Here is a 22,133-nt window from a genome sequence, read left to right as displayed (position 1 = left end):
CTTGTGCTTGTATATAAACTCACCCTCAGGGTATGAAAGTGCTTTACAGCCAGTAAAGTCTCTTTTGAAGTTTAGTCACTGTTGTAATGTAGAATGTGTTGATGAGCTGTACACAGCAAGGTCCCACAAAGAGCAATGTGACAGTGACCAGATCATTTTTTTGTGTTCTGACAAAACATCATGGACCTCAACTGTTAACTCTGTTTCTCTCTCCACAAATGCTGCCAGACCTGCTGAGTATTTCCAGTATTTCCAGCGAGAGCACCCCTCTCCTGCTGCTCTAGTGTTGTTGGCTCTTTTGCAACCGTCTGAGAGTGCACTTTTGTGGGCCTTTGGTTAACTACACATCTGAATAATGGCACCTCAAACAGTGCAGCATTCCTTCAGTATGGCACTGTAGTGCTAGCCTAGGTTTGTACTCAAGTTTCTGAAGCAGGTCCTTCTGACTCGGGGTGAGGGTATGACGACTGAACCACAGCTGACAGGAACATGAACATAGAATGTAATGCTGTACATGCCAGGAGCATTCACTGCATAGTGACCCCTTTTGCGAACCCTTGCTAATTTTGTGTTCCCTTTCTTGCTTGCCCTTCCAAACCCCCCCCCCCCACCAATGCAGGATACTGAGATCAGTTGTAGGACCCCAACCAAGAGCGAGTTCTGAGGAAATACTGTGGGACCTTCCCATCTGTATGGTTTGCAATCTAGGTGTTCAGCTGATTGGTCTTTAGCCTCGTGAATCAGAAGAACAAGAATTCCCACTGAAGGAGTGCTGTTACATCTATCAGAGTTCCAGTCTGAATGCTCCAGAGTCTCTGGTGGATATTAAAGACCCCATGGCAATATTTGAAGAAGAACAGTGGAATTTTGTCAGTTCCTGTTCAATGTGCCTCTCTCAGTGATCACCAGAAGTAGATTAATTGGTGTCTCACATTGCTGTTCGTAAGAGCTTGCTGCACATGAAATAATTGCTGCATTAACAACATAGCAGTGATTGTACTTAAATGTTTTTTTATCCTTTCATGGGATGGGAGTGTCACTAGCAAGGCCAGCCTTTGTTACCCATCCCTAATTGCCCTAGAACTGAGTGGCTTGTTAGGCCATTTCAGAGGGCAGTTAAGAATCAGCCACATTCATGTGGGTCTGGAGTCACATGTAGGCCAGGCTAGGTAAGGGTGGCAGATTTTCTTCCTTAAAGGAAGCGAACCAGATGGGTTTTTACGATAATTGATAGTTTCATGGCCACCATTCCTGACACAAGCTTTCAATTCCAGATTTTTATTAATTGAATTTAAATTCCAACAGCTGCTACAGTGGGATTTGAACCCACGCCCCCATAGCATTGGCCTGGGACTCTGGATTACTAGTTCAGTGATATTGCCACCATGCAACTGTCTCCCCAGATATGCAGTTAAAGTTATGACAGCTTCCTATAAAAATAACTTATCCATAGGATGTGGGTGTTGCTGGCTAGGCCAACATTTATTGCTCATCCCTCACTGCCCTTGAGAAAGTGGTGGTGAACTGCATTATTGAACTGCTGCAGTCCATGTCGTGTAGTTACACTCAGTGCTGTGCAGGGAAGGAGTCCCAGGATTTTGACCCAGGGACAGTGAAGGAACAGCCGATATATTTCCAAGTCAGGATGGTGTGTGGCTTGGAGGGGAACTTCCAGGCGGTGGTGTCCCCATGTGTCTGCTGCCCTTGTCCTTCTAGATGGTAGTGGTCGTGGGTTTGGAAGGAGCTGAGTTCCTGCATCTTGTAGGTGGTACACATTGCTGCCACTGTGCGTCAGTGGTGGAGGAAGTGAATGTTTGTGAATTTTGTGCCAGTCAAGCTGGCTGCTTTGTCCTGGATGGTGTCAAGTTTCTTGAGTGCTGTTGGAACTGCACTCCTCCAGGCAAAGGGAGAGCATTCCAGCATTCCATCACTCCTGGCTTCTGCCTTGTAGGTGGTGGACAGGTTTTGGGGAGTCAGACGGTGAGTTACTCACTGCAGGATTCCTAGCCTCTTACTTGCTCTTGCCGTCACAGCATTTATATGGCTAGTCCAGTACAGTTTCCGGTCAATGGTAACTCCCAGGCTGTTGATAGTGGACGATTCAGTGATGGTAATGCCATTGAATGTCAAGGGACGATGGTTAGATTCTCTCTTGGAGATGATCATTGCCTGGCACTTGTGTGGCGCGAATGCTACTTGCCATTTGTCAGCCCAAGCCTGGATATTGTCCAGATGTTGCTGCATTTGAACATGGACTGCTTCAGTACCGAGGAGTCGCAAATGGTGCTGCATATTTTGCAATCCTCAGCGAACATCCCTGCTTCTGACCTTATGATGGAAAGATGGTCATTGATGAAGCAGCTGAAGATGGTTGGGCCTAGGACACTACCCTGAGGAACTCCTGCAGTGATGTCCTGACTTCGAACAACCACAGCCATTTTCCTTTGTGCTAGATATGACTCCAACCAGTGGAGAGTTTTCCCCCCGACTCCCATTGACTCCAGTTTTGCTCGGGCTCCTTGATGCCACACTCGGTCAAGTGCTGCCTTGATGTCAAAGGCAGCCACTCTCGTCTCACCTCTGGAGTTCAGCTCTTTTGTCCATGTTTGAACCAAAGCTTTAATGAGGTCAGGAGCTGAGTGACCCTGGCGGAATCTAAACTGAGCGTCAGTGAGCAGGTTATTGCTAAGCAAGTGTTGCATGATAGCACTGTTGAATCACCTCTTCCATCGCTTTACTGCTGATCGAGAATAAGCTGATGGGGTGATAACTGGCCGGGTTGGATTTGTCCTGTTTTTTGTGTGCACGACATAACTGGGCAATTTTCAACATTGCCGGGTAGATGCCAGTGTTGTAGCTGTACTGGAACAGCTTGGCTAGGGATGTGGCAAGTTCTGGAACACAGGTCTTCAGCACTGTTGTTGGAATATTGTTAGGGCTTAATAGCCTTTGCAGTATCCAATGCCTTCAGCCATTCCTTGATATCACGTGGAGTGAATCGAATTGGTTGAAGACTGGTATCTATGATGCTGGGGACCTCTGGAGGAGGCCGAGATAGATCATCCACTCAACGCTTCTGGCTGAAGGTTGTTACTAGCTCTTTCTAACTGCTAGTTAATGCTGGATGGTAAAGTTTACCCACTGAGATGTTGGATACTTGACCTTATACCTTGAAGCGGCGAAGTTGTTAGAGTAGCAGCTTCACATTGCACCATTTCCTTGCTACCTGATTTTCACCATCCAGTCATTTGATGTTAGAGGCTGGAGATTTGTTGACGTGCAAACTTGAATGTGTAGGAGGGAATAACAAATGCAGTGAAGGTGATCAATTGGGATACGCTCACTTGTTTTGAATGATTGTCATTTCCCACTTTTTTTTTTATTGTTACTGCTGTTATATACCAGTGTTTCAGTTTTCATCCTCGCCTTGTCAGCATTTATAATTATATGCCTCAGAAGTATCACCCAGAAGCATGGGGCTTCTGCATATGCATAGGTGAACCCTGGCTACATCAACCAAAATCTACTGATCCTACTTATTCTGACTTTAAGGCTAGGTTGAGAAAAAGTTTCTTTTGGCTTGATAGGACTGAAGCCATTACCATGGCTTCTACCAGCTCCAGCTTGCCTTTGACTCAGTCTCCCCAGCTGCCACCTCATATTAAGCCACTGGTTGCAAAATTTAGGCGTATGCTGAATTTCAAGCTTGGGTACCTGTGTCACATCTGTTCAAGTACCAAAATGGCTTTCTTACACCTCCAAGGTTGCTCGTTTCTGCCCTTGCCTCTTTTCGTACCACTTTTAGCCCAGCCAACAACATTGCAATATCTGTAGTGGTTCAAAAAGGCTTACCGCTACCTTATCAGAGCAACTGTGGATGGACATTAAATGTGACCTTGCAGTTTTAACCACCCATCACAAAGCTTTTTTTTAAACAAGGAGTGAACAAGACAGACCAGGAGTTGATCCTGGAATGTTTGACAATGAGACAGGATGTGAAATCAGTGTAGTTCCAGTATGAATGCCTAATGGTTGTCCAAGAGTTAAAGATTAATCCATTAAGTGCAATGAATTTAGTAGATCTAGATGGAGAAATGAGTTTAGGGTTTTCAGCTACTGCTCATTAAAATTTCTTTTGGTTGAGATCCTTTAGGATAGATTGGACTGTACAACATGTAATTTGGTTCAGTTTGTACATTGGAAATGTACCATTGCTGCATAGACTTCTCTCACCCACCTCCTCCCCCTTCTTAATCAAAACAATCATTCTGTGCTAGTAATCCCCAACAGATTACATGGCAGTAATCTTGCAGCAATTGTCCCACAGTTGTGATAGTCACAAACCAATCTGGGGAAAAAAAACTTGTCATCCAATAGATGCTCATTCATTTTGAACTAAATGTCACTGTGGATGGCTCTTCATTGAACTTCCCCTCTTGTTCCTCCAAAATTTCAGAAACCCCATTTCACACATTCTTCTTCTCCTCTATCCTTACACAGATAAAATTGGTACTCTTTGAACATTCCCTACTCTTTCCAGGAACACAAACTGGGAATACTACCTCTCTTACACTCTTTGCCTCCGTAAAATCTTTTAAATGCTTAAATTTGACAATGCCTAATCACTACTTCCTGATTTCACCTGTCTTCTCTTCAGCTGTCATCCTGATGGTGTCCCACACTCTAAGCCTCAGGAGAGAAGCTGGTCCCTCGACAGCACAGTCACCACCTGCTACCTAAGTCTAATAGATCATCAGCCAATGGTACGAGGACTAGACGATATAGATTTGTGGTTCGGGGCAAGACATGGTGGTTGGGGAGTGTGGAGAGGGGGTGAAGGGGAGGTGAGGAAGAACTTTTTCACCCAGCAAGTGGTAATGACATGGAACTCACTACCATGAAGGTGGTGGAAGCGGGATGATTAATGATTTCAAAAGGAAATTGGATTAGTGCTTGAGGGAAATACACTTGCAGGGATAGAGTGGGGAAATGGGACTAATTGGATTACTCCACACACAGCTAGAATAGATTCACTGGGCAGAATGGCCTCCTGTGCTGCAATGACTGACCAGGAACAAGAGTAATCAAACCCACTCCATCAGTTTTGGTTTATATTATGAGAGAACTGGGAGTGGCTCTAAGACTAAGGGAGTTTCTGAATCCCAAGTGTAGTTGCATAGACATAAAATCCATAAGGGAACTTATCAGTAAGGATTAACATTACCAGAAATTTAAAATCGATAAGTAATCATCTTTCTTTCTTCCTCATGGAAGAATTGTGCAGGTACTGGCTTCCATCTAAAACCTCACACAATATCCATTCTCCATATATGAATGTTTGTGACTTACTTACAGCCAATCCCCCATTCACTTCCCAGGAACCTGACGTACTTGTACAGCCTCCAGCAAGGGATAAGAGGCTCGGAATCCTGCAACAAGTAACTCACCTCCTGACTCCCAAAGCCTGTCAATCATCCTCAAGGCACGAGTCTCCACTTGCTTGGATGAGTGCAGCTCCAACAACACCCAAGAAGCTTGACACCATCCAGTACAAAGCAGCCCGTTTGATTGGCACCCCATTTACAAACATTCACTCCCTCCTCCACTGACACATAGTGGCAGCAGTGGGTACCATCTACAAGATGTACTGCAGGAATTCACCAAGGCTCCTTAGACAGTACCTTCCAAACCACTACCAATTAGAAGGACAAGGGCAGCAGATAAATGGGAACACCACCATCTGCAAGTTCCTCTCCAAGCCACTCACCATCCTGACTTGGAAATATATCACCGTTCCTTCACTGTCGCTGGGTCAAAATCCTGGAACTCCCTCCGTAACAGCACTGTGGGTGTACCTACACCACATGAACTGCAGCGGTTCAAGAAGGCAGCTCACCACCACCTTCTCAAGGGTAATTAGGGATGGGCAATAAATGCTGGCCTAGCCAGTGACACCCACATCCCATGAATGAATTTAAAAAAAAAGCATTTAAGTGAATCTACACCAGACTTTAAAAAAAATCCGCTTCCCTAGCCTTAGAAAACTGACGCTGCCTTCAGTGTCCTGGGGCTGCGAGCAGCTAATGTAACATAAGACCTGGGACTTAGTTGCTCTTTTGGGATCACACAATGCAGTACTGGAGTCATTGGGAGGTCCAGCTGAACCTGCTTTGCTCATCTGCAGTTAGGATGGAAAAAGTAATGAGAAGATTGCAGTGATCAGCAAAAACCACACTTGGATAAATGCTCATGACTTCAATGATTTGTCCAATTAATCCCAATACAATGAATCTGAACACTGAAAATTACTGCTTGCTATACACAGCAGGTCCATCAGCAGCGGCTGAGCTCATGTTTAATTGGTGGGCATGCCAACAAAGACAAAAAATTATTAGGTTCGTCAGTACTCATGAAACTGGGAAACGTCAGTGTGACCCTCCCCAACCATAGTACTGGGAATTTCTGGGCAAGGAAATGAAGAAGGCAGAGAATTTGTAGCTAATATCAAGAAGTTTAATGAAGACCTTTCCCAACTTCCTATGGTCATCAGGCAAGCTCCAGGAGGGTATGGTCTTTTTAAAACTTATTCTTACATGGGATGTGAGCGTTACTGGCAAGTGCTAGCATTTGCTGCCTAACCCAAACTGAGTGACTTGCTGGGCCACTCTAGAGGGCATTTCAGAGCCAACCACATTGCTGTGGATAAAAGCAAAATACTGCGGATGTTAGAAATCTGAAACAAAAACAAAAATAGCTGGAAAAACTCAGCAGGCCTGACGGCATCTGCAGAGAGGAACACAGTTCTGCTGGAGAGTCATACGGACTCGAAGCATTAACTGTGTTCCTCTCAGCAGGTGCTGTCAACATTGCTGTGGACCTGGAGTTACACGTAGGCCAGACTGAGTAAGAATGACAGATTTCCTTCCCTAAAGAGCATGAGTGAATAAATCAGTGATAGTCATGGTCACTACCATGGAGACTGTTATTAATCATTATTATCAATTAATTTAATTCAAATTCCACCAGCCTGCCTTGGTGGGATTTGAAAGCATGTCCCCAGAGCATTAGCCTGGGTCCCTGGGTTACTGGTCCAGTGATATTACCACTATGTCACTGTCTCTCTGGAAATGGTCTTTTCAGCAATAAGCCCAAGCAGTGGAGTTTTTTTGTTGCTGTTAACAATCTTCATTTAAATATGAGTTCCTCGTCATGAATCTATCGATCTAGTGTTGCATCTAAACCTGCAATCTCTACTACCTAGAAGAACAATGGCAGCACAGGCATGGGAACAGCACTGTCTGCAAGCTCCCCTCCAGTTCACACATCATCCTGACTTGAACTATATTGCTGTTACTTCACTGTTGCTAGGTCAAAATCCTGGAACATAATGGTACAGTGGATGTATCTACACCACGCAGCCAGTGTTAATCGCGGTGCAAACCAAATCCCAGAGGGAAACTTGGCTTATGGGCCGTACCCATTTTTTTTTTGTATTCCGAAAATGAGAAGACGACTTACCGACCTCAACAGTAAGAGGTCCAGTAATACTTCTGGGATTTTAAAACTTAAAAGTAAAAGTTTTATTAACAAGAATAAAAGAAAACTTATGCACACAAGATTACAGTTGCACAATTAAGGTTAGTCATACAAACATTTCCCACAACAATACCTTCCAGGCAACACCCCCTTATAGAGGTTTTACTAAAAAACCCCAATAATATTATCTAAGGTAAACTGCTGTAGCTTCAATAAAGACATACCACATGACCTGTAACTTGCTTCCACTCTGCTGTGTAAAACTTAACTTCAGAATAAAACTGCTTTTTGTAGTCCAAGACTTTCTTGGCTTGACTGGATGGCTGATTCAAACTGTATCCTCTCCCAGCTCCAGCTGTTACTGCTCAAACAGCTTTAGCTCAACAGCTATCCCCAGCTACTACTACAACAGCTCAAACAGCAACTCTAAAATACCTCTTTGCCCCTTTCATCTTGCATTCCATTGTTCTCACACCTCTTTGAAACTCAAACTCTTCCAAATACAAAGTCTTTTGTGTATCTATCTTGTCTTTGCTTTCAGGTCAATAGAATATAATACCGCCCCCCCCCTCTTCTATTTACCTATAGAACTCCTGTAAAATACAAACATGTTTCTTGACATCTCTGACTCCCAGACAAACTCAACTGATCTAAAAATGCAAATGTTATATCTAACCTCTTTACTGGTACCTCAATCATAACACCTCTAGCCTTTTCATGTTTCCGAGACAACCTGCCTCCTATTAATCTCTGCCCAGCTTAATTATATCATAAACACACACACATACGCATACAGACACATGCAGCCCTTTCCACAGAATAACACAATATTCCCTCAAATACTTTTTAAAAAATCAATTTCTCGCACTGTTCAAGAAGGTGACTCAACACCACCTTGAAGGCAATTAGGGATAGACAATAAAGGCTGGCCTAGCCAGCGACGCCCATACTCAGAGAATGGAAAAAAAATACTAGGCCATCTTTAAAGGACACTTTTTCTCCCAACCTTTCCTGAAGGGACTGACTCTTGCTGGGGTTTGAAGCCAGCAGTTTTCCCAAGTGATCATTTCATGCAGGCTGTTTATTATAGAGCCTTGCTCACCATCTACTCCCAGCAGGTACCCCAATCAGTGATTAGGGATGAACTCCTTGATTATCAGCGGATGTAAAAAATAGGGCTAGTTTCTAGAAAGTGGGTTGGATCGCTATGCGGGTTTGATACCCAACTGGTAAATTTAAAATTACCCCGAGATCTTCTGTAAGCAGCAAAAACGTTTCTTGGTTGAGGAAGAAGAGAGACCTTGCATTTACGTAGCACCCTCCACAACTTTAGGATGTCCCAAAGGATTTTAAAGCACCTTTTGAAGAGCAGCCACTGTTGAAAAGATAGGAAATGCGACAGCTAATTCATGTACAGCAAGGTGCAACAAAACGCAGTGTGATCATGAGCAAATCAACTCCTTTTAATGATTCAGTTGTTTGCGGGGTGCACATTTGCCAGTACTTGGGGGAGAACCACCTTGTTTTTCTTCCAATAGAGGCCATAGCATCTTTTATATCCACCTGAAACGGAAGACAAACTCTCGGTTTAACGTGCCACCTGAAAGCTGGTAGCTTCCATGTAGCAGCCACCCCTCTGTACCACACTGAGTATTGACCTAGATTTTGTGCTTGTGTCTTTAGAGTGGCACTTGAACCCACAACTTTCCGACTGAGATGAGAGTGCTACCCACAGAGCCATTGCAAACAGCCTGCCCATCTTAATTGATTAGTTTCTGTCTTCTGTGTGTCAGGAGCAACACGGCAGTCCACATAGCCCTCTGACCAGGTATGATTTCCCACCAGTAAGTGGGTGAAATGGAAAAGTTGTTAAGGATTTAAATGGTTGGTTTATTCTGCTCCTACTTGAACAGAAGTCCAACTCCAGTCTTGTGGCCCCTTCCCCTATGAATTCTCCAGTGGGTTTTGAAGTTTTAAGATTTGGGCTATTTTAAGCTTGATGAAACATGTTATCACTGCTTGGAATCCTGGTGATTGTGGTTATGGACCTTGAACAAATGGAAGCCATTAGGTTAATCTCGTCAACTAATCCCCAGTTTAAGATGCAGAGCTACAGTGAAAAGGATGGTTTGGCCTCTGCCATCTTGCTGGTGAAGCTGCTCTGTTGCTCTCTGGCCACAGATTCTTATTTTGATGCAGATTCCAGAGCACCAGGTTCCTGCTGTTTACACTGCAAAGCCCAGCTCCCTTCACCTTGGCAGCAGAATCACAGATTCATTGATTCCAAAGGTCTGTGCCTCTCCTGCTGGGATAAGGAGCTGGATTTGGTACTGTGGATGGCAGAATCCAAATCAAAATTAGCTCCAATATAAAATCAGATCTGACAGATCTGATGTGGGCAGAAGAGCAAGAAAATAATGGGCGTATCAACCAGGTTCTCCCTCACCCTCTCTCTTCTCTCAGGCAGATTTAATAGTAGCACCGTTAATGTAAAACAAAACCTGTATTCTTATGATGAAAGCAAAATACTGCGGATGCTGGAAATCTTAAATAAAAACAAAAAACGCTGGAAAAGCTCAGGAGGTCTGGCAGCATCTGTGGAGAGAGAAACGGAGTTAATGTTTTGAGTCCGTATGGCTCTTCAGAGACCTGTATTCTTATGTCTTTTTTCTCTCCTTTTCCACTCAAAGATGTTAACTTGCTCCTGGTATACTGTTCCAAAGGTGAGAGCTATTCTCCAGCACCTTTTGTCCATTTGGCTCAGTTGGTGCCACATATCATCGTCTGACTCAGAAGGGAATGGTTTCAAGCTCCAATCTGCAAATTGAGCGCATGGTCTAGCCTGCCTCGCCAGTGCAGTACTGAGGGAGCGCTGCACTGTTGGAGGTACCATCTTTCAGATGATACTTGAATTTGACGCTGCACCGACCTGTTGGGAAAGATGCTGCACTGCTACTCACAGAGCAACAGGGGAGTTCTCCGGTGTTCTGGCCAGCACTATTCCCTCGACTAGTTAATCCCAATGAGTCATCTGCTCAGCATCTCCTTACAAAATGAAAGTAGGTAATTTATTGATCTTGAAGGGCTTTGGGTTGTCGTAAAAGCATAATGTGTTAAATCCCTGCAAATTCTTTACTCCCTCAATTTCATTCTTTCTGTCTTGGCATGTTGATAGCTCTTTTTTCTGATGCTGACTGGCGCATTACGTTGAACAGTAAATTCTGTGCTTTAAATATATTATATATTAAAAGCTCCTTGAGTGAGCTGAGCCATCTGGTGCTGGCTGTTAACAGCCCACTGCACAGGTGTGGCCGCTCGATTGTGCTGGGACGAGAGAAGTATGCTCTTCTGTCTAATAAAGGCTCGTCTGCTTTCTGGGGAAGCTAAAGTCTTCAGTTCTTGTGCTGTGACATGAAAAGCACCTCAGGAATTATCAAAGAGATTTCAAATTGGCAAAGCTTCTGAAAAGCAATTTTTTTCAAGGGAGTCTACAAGTCTTTTTATATTACCACACTCCTTTTTTAATGTGTTGAGTTTTTTTGAAGTATCTGCTGAAAACAACAGAAAAAAAACTGTCAGTGGGATTGTGGTCCCTTCACATCCATTCAAGAAAGAAGTAATTAATGATACTTGTACATTTCTATAAACGTGGCACAAAGCCAAGTATTTTCTAACCCTACTCCCCACTCCCTCTCTTCCTGAAAGCATTAACTTCTTGCAGGGCTTTTCTTTGCTTCTATAGGAACCCTGTAGTCTCTCAGTTATTCCCCATGAGCCTAGATGAAAGAATGAAAGACATACATTTCTATAGTACCTTTCACCATCTCAGGATGAAGGAAAGTGATTTGCAGCCAATGAAGTACTTTGAAAGTGTGTTCACTGTTGTAATTTAGGTGCCAAATACTAGCCAGCTATTCAACCACAGCAGCTGAACCTGATTCTGTCCTTGCCCACCTTCTCTTACAAGGTTACAGTTTGGCGCAAGAATCCAGCCAGGACTTTTTCCCCTGCCCTTTCCATTACGCTCCCCCTCCCCTTTCAGGGAAGTTGAGAGGCAAGTTCCAGGCTTATATTCTTACCTTTCAAAAACAGTAGTGAAATAAGTCCTTTAAATGAGACAGGGCTCCTATTCTTTACCAAGTGATTTCTGCTGAAAGTGCATGTCAGTGGATATCCAGCACATCAGTGGATATCCAGTGTAAATAGGCATGAGCCTGTGATGCTACCGTGGTCAAATATCCTGGCATCATTCACTGCTGGGTTTGACGTGTAAGCACTGACCACTTGGGTGAGTTGTAAGGGAGCATTGAGCAGCTGTTAACTATATTCCAGCAAAGAGTCAACATCTTCAGCAGGAGAGAGGGGGGAAACATGATAGAATTGCAGTGCTGTTTCTGGTTTGCTATGTGATTCACCACTGTATTTAAGAGTAAGCATAGCACAGAGTGGCTCTTGTTCCTCACAAAGGCAAGTACAGAGCACTCCTGTTAAGTATAGAACTGATTTATCTGCAATCTGTGTAGATTTGTCCGGAGTGTAGGAGTCGATGCCGGGTGAAGGACATCATGGGAACAAAAGCCTGTTTTCATTCAAAAACAGCAAGGGGTTATGTTTACTGTGATGGAGCTGTGCAGGACTGCTTCAGAAACTCAGCCTGTGAAGTTTTTTTTTCCCCTTATTTTCAAAATATGACCTGTTTTAATGTGTGTCACTCTTAAAATAGCGTGCAGCATAGATTCACTGGAATAGAGAAATAAAAATGCGAAGAAAGACTTGAAAAATTGGGACAGTTTTTAGTTAGAACAGCACAGATTGCAGGGTATAACGACAGAAGTGCTTAAAATTATGGAAGTCTAGGAGAAGGTAGATAAGCAGACTATTCAATAGTTGAGAGGGACCGAATATGTGGTACGTGGACACAAGATTGTCAGAAATTCAGAACAGGAAACTTCAGAGATTTGAGAGGATGACTGTTCAGTTTCAGGTAGAAACTGTCAACATTTCAAGGTTAGATTGGGTTGGGGGATGAAGGGACAGCTAAATTTGCTTTAGGCTATTGGACCCATGTGCACATGTGCTGGATGGGCTTGAACAGCCTGTTTCCATGTTTCAGCGATTAAAGCAAATAGACAGCTCCATGTGTTCGCATGGGTTTGTAGGCAGTGTCACTTTCTGATCCTAAATGTCACTCTTGAAGTGTATCTCCAGCATCGACAGCTCCACTACGTGCCTTTAATCGCACTAATAAACAAACCTGGCTTTCCAGACCATTGAATTTAAAGCTTTTGTTGGAAGGAACATTGGTGTTTGAATCGTTTGGGTGTCTCTCCCTCCATGTTGGTCTCATTGTGTTGTCACTGGACTGTCACCTTTCTTTACATGTTCCTTGACTAAATTCTCCAGATATGTTATTGGATCTCAGTGACCTGTTGCAGGTATGTACAATGCACTGATTGAAAATAGTTTACTTGTCCTGATTTTTTTCTTCATTAAATCTTTGGCATCTATCTTACATTTACTGATACTGTCAATTTTATATTTTTTGTTAAATTAAATTTGGACAAAAATAATTTGAAAGTGGGCGAGGAGCAGGTAATACATGACAGCTTTCATTTATAAACTACTCTCCTTGACCTCTCTTATTGTTGAAATGTGCCCCAAACCGTGACTGCTTTCCACAGGAAACTGCTGTTTCCCCACCCCCCCAATTTTCTACTCCTTGAATGCTGAATCTTGCTGGGGTCACCAACCCATGGCTATCTCAAGCTCGTGGTCATTAAAGAAATGATTTCAGATGAAAGGCGGCTATTTGGCCCATTTGGGTAATATCCAAACAAACAACCCTGCAGTTCCCAAGTGTAAAATCCAGTTATTTCTTAAACAGTGTCAGGATTTTTGCCTCCAGATGGTTCATGGTTAATGTGCTTGATAAATGGTCATGTTTTACTAGTTTATTAGTTTGAGCCTGTATTTCCCATATTGATCTTGACAGGGTGGATGTGGAGACGATGTTTCCTTTTGTGAGAGAATCTAGAACTAGGGGTCACTGTTTAAAAATAAAGACAGAGATGAGGATAAATTTTTTCTCATAAGAGGGTCATGAGCCTTTGGAATTCTTCCTCAAAAGGCGGTGGAAGCAGACTCTTTGAATATTTTTTAAGACAGAGCTAGATATATTCTTGATAAACAAGGGGATGAAAAGTTATTGGGGGTAGGCGGGAATGTGGAATTGAGGCTGCAGTCAGATCAGCCGTGATCTTATTGAATGGCGGAGAAGGCTTGAGGGGTGGAGTGGTCTACTCCTTCTAATTTGAATGTTCATATGTCTTATTTTTGGAACATGATTAGATTAAAAGGCTTAAATTGCGAGGACAGGTTACTGTCTAGACTAGTCTTATATTCTCTGAATATAAAAGATCATGAGGTGATCTAAAGAATTTAAGATGGTCAAAGGATTTGATAGGGTCAATGGAGACAATATTTTCCTCTGAACGGGGAATTGAGAACAAGGAGGTATAATCTTAAAATTGGAGTCAGACCGTTCAGGTGTGATGTCAGGAAGCACTTCTTCACATGAAGATTAGTGAAAATCTGGAGCACTTCTCCCACAGAAAGCTGTTGGGGCAGGAATTGGGGAAGGCAGGAAAGGGTCAATTGAAGATTTCAAAACTGCGATTAATGGAATTTTGTTAGTCAAGGGTATTAAGGGTGATGGAATTAACATTGGTAAATGGGTTTGAGGTACAGATCAATTAGGTTCTAATTGAATTGGAGAACAAACACAAGGGGCTGAATGGCCTCAACCTGTTCCAATGTTCCTTCAAAGGCAAATCCAGAGAATTACTTCCAGCGAAGCTCATCAGATACTTTTATACAGCGGGAGTGTGGCCGAGGGCAGCAGCAGACCTCCTCCGTCTCTATCGTACGGACACGCCAGTGTTCATGAGACAGATGGCAGCGAAGAAACTGACACGGCATGACTCGAAACAGAAAATGCTGGAAACTCTGAGCAGTAAACCATCATCTGTGGTGAGAGAAACTGAGTTTAACATTTCAGGTTGATGTCCTTTTGTCAGCACTGGAGGAAGTTAGAGATGTGACAGGTTTTAAGCAAGTACAGAGGAAGGGAACAGGAGGAACAAAGGCCTGTGATAGAGTGGCGGCAGGTAGTGATTAAATGATGAAAGTGATGATTGGGCAGGGAAAATGGAGCAAGTAAAGAAACACAAGACAGAAGCAAAAGCAGAATACTGCAGATGCTGGAAATCTGAAATAAAAACAGAAATTACTGGAAATTGCAGTGTCTGCCAACCAAAGTATTGCCGAGTGACATTTGGGTGTCCCTATCCCAAGATAGGAATAGGTTCACAGTTGAGTTGTGAGCCTAGGTGAGGGATGCAGAAGATTGTTTAAGAACATATGAATTAGGAGCAGGAGTAGGCCACTTGATCCTTCGAGCCTGCTCCGCCATTCAATAAGATCGTGGCTGATCTGATTGTAACCTTCCGCCTACCTCCGATAACCTTTCACCCCTTGTTTATGAAGAATCTTTCTACCTCTGCCTTAAAAATATTCAAAGGCTCTGCTTCCTCTGCTTTTTGAGGAAGGAAGTTCCAAAGAGACTCTACCCTCTGAGAGAAAAGCATTTCTCCTCATCTGTCTTAAATGGTCAACCCCTTACTTTTAAACAGTGACCCCTTAAGTGAACTTAACGTTTGTCATAGGGAAAATGCTAGAAGCTATTATTGAAGATGTTATGGCAGGGCACTTAGAAAAATTCAAGGCAATCAGGCAGGGGCAACATGGTTTTGTGAAAGGGAAATAACGTTTAACTAACTTATTGGAGTTCTTTGAAGGAGTCGTATGTGCTGTAGTTAAAAGGTGGATGCACTATACTTAGATTTCCAGAAGACATTTGATAAGGTGCCACATCAAAGGTCATTGTGGAAAATACAAGCTTCTGGTGCAGGGGGTAACATATTAGCATGGATAGAAGATTGGCTAGCTAACGGGAAACAGAAGTCCTACATGGGTCATTTTCTGGTTGGCAAGATGTAACGAGTGGTGTGCCACAGGGATCAGTGCTGGGACCTTGACTTTTACAATTTATATAAATGACTTGGATGAAAGGACCAAAGGAATGGTGGCTAAATTTGCTGATGACACAAAGACAGGTAGGAAAGTAACTTGTGAAGAGGATGTGAGGAGGCTACAAAGTGACATAGGTTAAGTGAGTGGGCAAAGACCTGGAAAACGGAGTATAACGTGAGAAAAAGTAAATTATCCATTTTGGCAGGAAGAATAAAAAATAAGCATATTCTCTAAATGGTGAGAGATTGCAGAGCTCTGAGATTCAAAGGGATCTGGGTGTCCTCGTGCACAAATTACAAAAGGCTAGCATGCCGGTGCAGCAAATAATCAGCAAAGCTAATAGAATGTTATTGTCTATTGCGAGGGGAATTGAATATAACAGAGTAGAGAGGTTATGCTTCTGTTGTACAGGACACTGGTGAGACCACATCAGGAGCTCATCCAGCATCATAAGTGAAACCTGCCTCGTCTGCGTGTGTTGTTTACCCTGGACGATGATGGCGTACAGGAGGGAAAGCCTATTTGTCTCAATTTGTCTTTGAAGAATGACCCCTTGCAACAGGTACTGGAGGGATTTTTCAAATATACATGCTACGGATGTGGATGTTATTGGCAAAAATCAGCATTTTACCTATCCCTAATTGCCTTGGAGAAGGTGGTGGTGAGCCACAGACTTGAACCACTGCAGTCCCTCTGGTGTAGATGCACCCACTGTATTGTTGAGAGGGAGTTCCAGGATTTTGAACCAGCAATGATTTGGGAATGATAACTTTCCAAGTCAGGATGGTGTGTGACTTGGAGGGGAGCTTGAAGGTGATGGTGTTCCTGTACATCTGCTGCCTCTGGCCTTCTTGGTGGTGGAGATCCCGGGTTTGGAAGGTGTTGTCAAAGATGCCTTGGCATTTTGCTGCAAGCTGCAACCACAGTATGCCAGTGGATGTTTAAGTCGGTGAGGTGAACTTGCTGGCATTTGGCACTCTAGACAGACTCTCCCCCACCCCCGACTTATGTCAACATCTTTAGCGAGGCTGCAATTTGTAATGCGGCGTGAGGATTTGCCCTTTAGGGCCACCTTTATGTCACATTTTTGCTGATTGCTTTGCTGCAGCAGCAGCTGTTGAGGACTAAATTAGATTGCCATTTGTTTGCATTTTAACCTGGCCAAGCGACATTGCTAAATTCTGCCCAAATGCAGCTGGTGCTTGGTTTATTTTTGTCTTTCCAGCTGCTCTCTTTGAGTGAGCACCTCGCTTGCTTTCCCTATCAGGGAGATGGTTTTTCCTTTTTTATACTTTCCAATTGGCAACTGCTCAATGTTGGATTAAAAAAAAAAATGATGCTGCTTTTGTGTTGTACTTTTGTGAGAAAATATTCCATGTGTGCCCTGTGGTCCGTTTGATCAGATAATGTATTTTTGTAGTGTTTGTTGAGGAATAAATGTTGGGCAGGACTCCAAGAACACTTCTTCGAAATATTGCCATGGGATCTTTGCATTTGCTGAGAGGATGTCTCGCCTGAAGAATGGCACTTCTTAGGTGCTCACTCTTTCAGGGGTATAGTTTCACTGGAACCAGCCCATAGTCCTCACCTTACGGGTCAGCTGTGGCTCAGTGGGTAATGTTTTTTCTGCTGAATCCAAAGATTGTAAGCACTCAAGAAACTTGAGGACATAATCCAGGCTTGCACTCTCAGTCAGGACCGAGGGAATGCTGCACTGTCAGATTTACCGTCTTGCAAGTGAGATTTCCTCTTAGGTGGTAAATTATTCCGTGGCACCATTTCAAAGAAGAGTTCTCCTCGGTGTTCTGGCCAATGTTTAATCCACCTACCATCATCACTACAGAGCATGACCTAGTCATTATCTCATTGCTCTTTTATCACATTGCCCTTCAGCCCAATGCATCTGTTCTGGTGCTAACTTCTCAACATGAGCTATCTCTTGTAATCCCATTTCTGTATCCTTTCCTTGTCATCTTTGTTTTTATGCTGATGTCTGGTCTTGAATGAGGTTCAACTTCCTTCAGCTAAATATTGGGAAGACCAGAGCCATTATCCTCCATCCATGCCACAAACTCTGTACACTAACCACTGATTCCATTCCCCTGCCTTCCCACTTTCAGGATGAGCCAGACTTTGCATCCTGTTCAACCTCGAGCTGAACTTCCAACTCTATATCCTGTCCGTCTTTCTACTTTCACCTTTGTAACGTTGCCTGTATCCACCTTGACTTACCATGTCTTTGCCACCTCCAGAATCAACTGAAGTATCCCATCCCCCAAGCTCTTTCAACTTTAATTTATCCAAAACCAGCATACTTACCTTATCTCATTCACCCACTATTCCTGCCCTTGCTGATCCAGATAGGGCTGCAGGTCCCCCTGTATCTTGAATTTAAAATTCTCATCCTCCTGTTTAGACCCCTCCATGTTCTTGTCTCTCCCTATTTCCCAAACTAACCTCCTCCGCCTCTACAATATTCCCCTAAATTATCCATTCCCAGACTCTGACATCTTGGGCATTCCTCTCATCCTTCGCCAAGCATTGATGGCTGTAATGCACCCCCCCCCGCCAAACACACACACCCCCCCCCCTCTCTCTCTCTCTCTCTCTGTGAGACGTCTTGGGGCATTTTTCTACTTTAAAAGCAATGGTGTAGTGGTATTGTCACTGGACTTGTAATCCAGAGACCCAGGGTAATACTTTGGGGACCTGGGTTCAAATCCTGCCACAGCATGTGGTGGAATTTGAATTCAATAAAAATCTCGGTGACCATGAAACCATTGTCGATTGTTGTCCAAAAAAAAACCCACCTGGTTCACTAGTGTCCTTTAGGGAAGGAAATATGCCGTCCTTACCTGGCCTGGCCTACATGTGACTCCAGGCACACAGCAATGTGGTTGACTCTTAAAAATGCCCTTTGAGCTAGGGCAATGAGGGATGGACAATAAATACTGGCTTAGTCAGCAATGCTCACATCCCATGAATAAAAATAAATAAATAAATGCACTTTGATTTTCAAGGTGTATCCAGTTCCCCTCTAAATGATGATCTAGATTTTGTGTGAAAATCTTTCTTCCAACTTCTCCCATGTTCTCCCCTACTCTTTGAAGGAGTTGATGGGCCGAATGACCTGCTCTTGTGCTGCACTATTCTATGAATTATATTCCTCTCCTAATGACCTTGAGTCAATGCCATTTTACTGCTGATTTGCTGACCAATAGAAACAATTTTTCGATGTTTACTGTCTCCAAATTTTGAAATCTCTTTTTTGGTGCTCTTTGTTCTAGTGAAGAGGCTCCAGTTTTTTCTAAGCCTTTCCACACTGAAGCCCTCATTCCTGGTATAATGGTGAATCTTCACTGTCCCTTTCCTTGTTTTAATATTTCTCTTGGGATGGCCAGAATGGCATCAAATATTCCTAAGTGTGGCCCAAACTATTTCTTGTCAAAAATTCAACAGTACTAGCTCAGTTATTTCATGCCCTTATATATTATAAACAGAATCTTCATACAACATTTTCAAATAACACTTGAGGCAACTGAACTAGTGAGAGAAACCGTTTCCTATCATGTTTCTGATAAGACTATACTATTACAGAGATAGTGTGCACAGTGCACTTAAAATGATGAGTCCAGGCATTGAACAGTGTAGAAATGCTGCTGTCATAGATTGTTGTGTTCTTATTTTCCGCTCCATTTCACGTCCTTGCTGTGTTACATTTGATGGCTGGATGCCAAAGTTATCCTGGCTGTTTCTAAGGTAACAGACCTCAAAACCTAACCAGAGTTTTTCAAGGGTAGAGAAAGTTTTGTGTTGTTTCTTTGGGGGAGGACGGAGGAATGAGGCCAGTGGGGGGGGGGTGTTGTTGCTGCTGCTAAGGGGTAGAGTGTGGTGAGGGGGTGGGGTGCGGGGAAGAGGTCTCAGTTTCAGTTCCCAGGCTGGTGTTTCTGGGAATGCTCATTACAATGAATGGAGCAGCTGTGCGGTAAATGGCAGCTCTACCCAGTCAGTAACATCGCTGGAGTGGCCCCGGAAAGGAGATGGCTGGGAATGGCACATCAATGCCAGGGCAGTGAATTTGAAATTTAGGGGTTATGAGTGCCTTGGTTGACCATTTTCACATTGATCTTGGCGGAACACATTTAACATTAAGTACTCCCTCTGGACTTAAGTTTTTCAGAAGTTTCTTTGGGCTCAGTCATTTCCTACTCCCTCCCAAAATGGATTGGGTGTTTCTGTTACTGAAGATACTTGCTCCTGGATCACAGTTCCACAGACATCAGCCACGCTTCTGTCCCTGGACTGAGTGACCACGCTTCAGGTCTGAGCCCAAACAACTGTCAGCAGGCTATTTGACTATCAGTCCACTACAGATGAGCTGTAGTCCTGACCCAAAGGAGGCTGCTTATGCTGTGATGCATCCCCGCGCACCACCCCCCCCCACCCCACTTATTTGCATACCTTACTGATTCACAATATAGGTTCACTTGTAGAGTGCTCACTTTGGTGAGGTGCTGAAAGAAGGGAAAGTGGATTTATAGAGTCATTATGGCACAGAAGTAAGTTATTTGGCCCTTCGAATCCATGCTGGCTCTGTATAGAATAATCAACCCATTCCCCTGCATCTCTTGCCCAAAACCTTAAATCTGTGCCCCCTGCCCTTGTACTATCAGCCAATGGGAACTGCTTTTCCTTGCCTAACTTATCCAAAGCTGTCATAATCTTGCACGCCTCTATCAAATCTCCCCTCAACCTCCTTTGCTGCAAGGGATGCATGGGACAGCAGCCAGCAGCCTAAGGAAAGTATGGGGGAAGGTGGGGGAGGAATTTGTTGCGTGTGTTGGATGTTTTATTACAGGGTAGCAGCACACGAAGAAGGGGGGCGGGGGGAGTAGTGAAATCAGGGGAAGATGTGACAGTTTGGCTCTGAGCTATTCTTTTGTGGTAGCAGGTTATTGAAAGGTAACAGCAGGCATTCAAATGTTAAAAAGAACCAAGGGCACCTTTGAAAAGAGGATAGAGGATGTATATTTTAAAATTTCAAATTTATAGTTTTTAAAATATTGTTAAACTTTCTTGCAGGTGAATGTCTACGTGTTGGGAAAGACTTTTCTTCTCCTGGCCAGAGAGCTTTGTATAAATGCTCCAGCGATAGGTCTGTAAGCAATAATTCATTTCCTACGCTATAGTTAATGAGTGCACTATTATTGTTTTTAGTCTACACTAGTGAACATAGCCTGCTTTGGCTGTATAAAAGCCTGTGTATCTTTGAGGTGAACACACTGTCTCTGAGCTGAGGTAGACAGACTTTTGGTGTCTCAGGAATAAGAGATTTTTAAAATTTATTAATTTGTGGGATGTGGGCGTTGCTGACTTGGCCATCATTTATTGCTCATTCCTAGTTGTCCTTGACAAGGTGGTGATGAGCTGTGTTCTTGAACCACTGTAGTCCATGTTGCGTAGGTACACCCACACTGTTGTCCTGAGGAACTCCTGCAGCGATGTTCTGGAACTGAGATGATTGACCTCCCAACAGCCACAGCCATCTTCCTTTGTACTATGTATGACTCCAATCAGTGGAGGTTTCTCCCCGATTCCCATTGGCTTCAGTTTTGCTAAGGTTCCTTGATGCCATTCTTGGTTAAATGCTGCCTTGATGTCACCTTGATGGAGTTCAGCTCTTTTACCTATGCTTGAACCAAGTATGTAATGAGGTCATGAGCCAAGTGGCCCTGGTGGAACCCAAACTGGGCGTCAATGAGCAGGTTATTGCGAAGCAAGTGCCACTTGATAGCACTGTCGATAAACCCTTCCATCACTTTACTGATGACCGAGAGTAGACTGATGGGACGGTAATTGGCCGGGTTGGATTTGTCCTGCTTTTTGTGTACAGGACATACTTGGGCAATTTTCCACATAGCCAGGTAGATGCCAGTGTTGTAGCTGTACTAGAACAACTTGGCTGGGGTCGCAGCAAGTTCTGGAGCACAAGTCTTCTGCATTATAGTCAGAGTATTGTCAGGGTGCGTAGCCTTTGCAGTATCCAGTGCCTTCAGCTGTTTTTTGATATCACGCGGTGTGAATCGAATTGGCTGGAGACTTGTATCTGTGATGCTGGGGACCCTGAGAGGAGGCCGAGATGGATCATCCACTCGACTTTTCTGAAGGTAGTTGCAAATGCTTCAACCTTATCTTTTGCACTGTTGTGCTGGGCTCCCTCATCATTGACGAAGGGGATATTTGTGGAGCCTCCTCCGGTTAGTTGTTTAATTATTCACCACTACTCATGACTGAATGTGGCATGACTGCAGAGCTTAGATCTGATCCATTGGTTGTGGGATTGCTTAGCTCTGTCTGCCGCATGCTGCATTTCTTGTTTGGTATGCCAGTAGCTTCACCAGGTTGAAACCTCATTTTTAGGTATTCCTGGATATGGAGGATGGCCAGGAGAATGGGGTTGAGGCTGAAGATCAGCTTTGATCATATTGAATGACGGAGCAGGCTCG

General features: G+C 43.7%; 1 protein-coding gene across 4 annotated transcripts in view; it reads left to right on the top strand.

Moving 5' to 3' along the window:
* brf1b (BRF1 RNA polymerase III transcription initiation factor subunit b) overlaps positions 1 to 22,133 on the top strand; it is a 330,710-nt gene that overhangs the window by 114,592 nt on the left and 193,985 nt on the right. For 3 of the 4 annotated variants that reach the window (XR_005946273.1, XM_041214348.1, XM_041214349.1), the window contains exons 4-5: positions 12,940 to 12,971; positions 20,710 to 20,782. Coding sequence is in view for 3 of the 4 variants with exons in the window: in XM_041214348.1 (XP_041070282.1) it covers positions 12,940 to 12,971; positions 20,710 to 20,782 (105 nt within the window). In the remaining variant the exon portion in view is untranslated. Of the gene's footprint in view, positions 1 to 12,939; positions 12,972 to 14,458; positions 14,566 to 20,709; positions 20,783 to 22,133 lie in introns of those variants that run through there. The other variant, XM_041214350.1, reaches the window with a different exon arrangement.

Source organism: Carcharodon carcharias, chromosome 20 (assembly GCF_017639515.1).
Source record: "Carcharodon carcharias isolate sCarCar2 chromosome 20, sCarCar2.pri, whole genome shotgun sequence".
In the NCBI taxonomy this organism is placed as follows: Eukaryota; Metazoa; Chordata; class Chondrichthyes; order Lamniformes; family Lamnidae; genus Carcharodon; species Carcharodon carcharias.
Note: the sequence above shows the minus strand (reverse complement) of the source record. Positions and strands in the feature narration are given on the sequence as shown.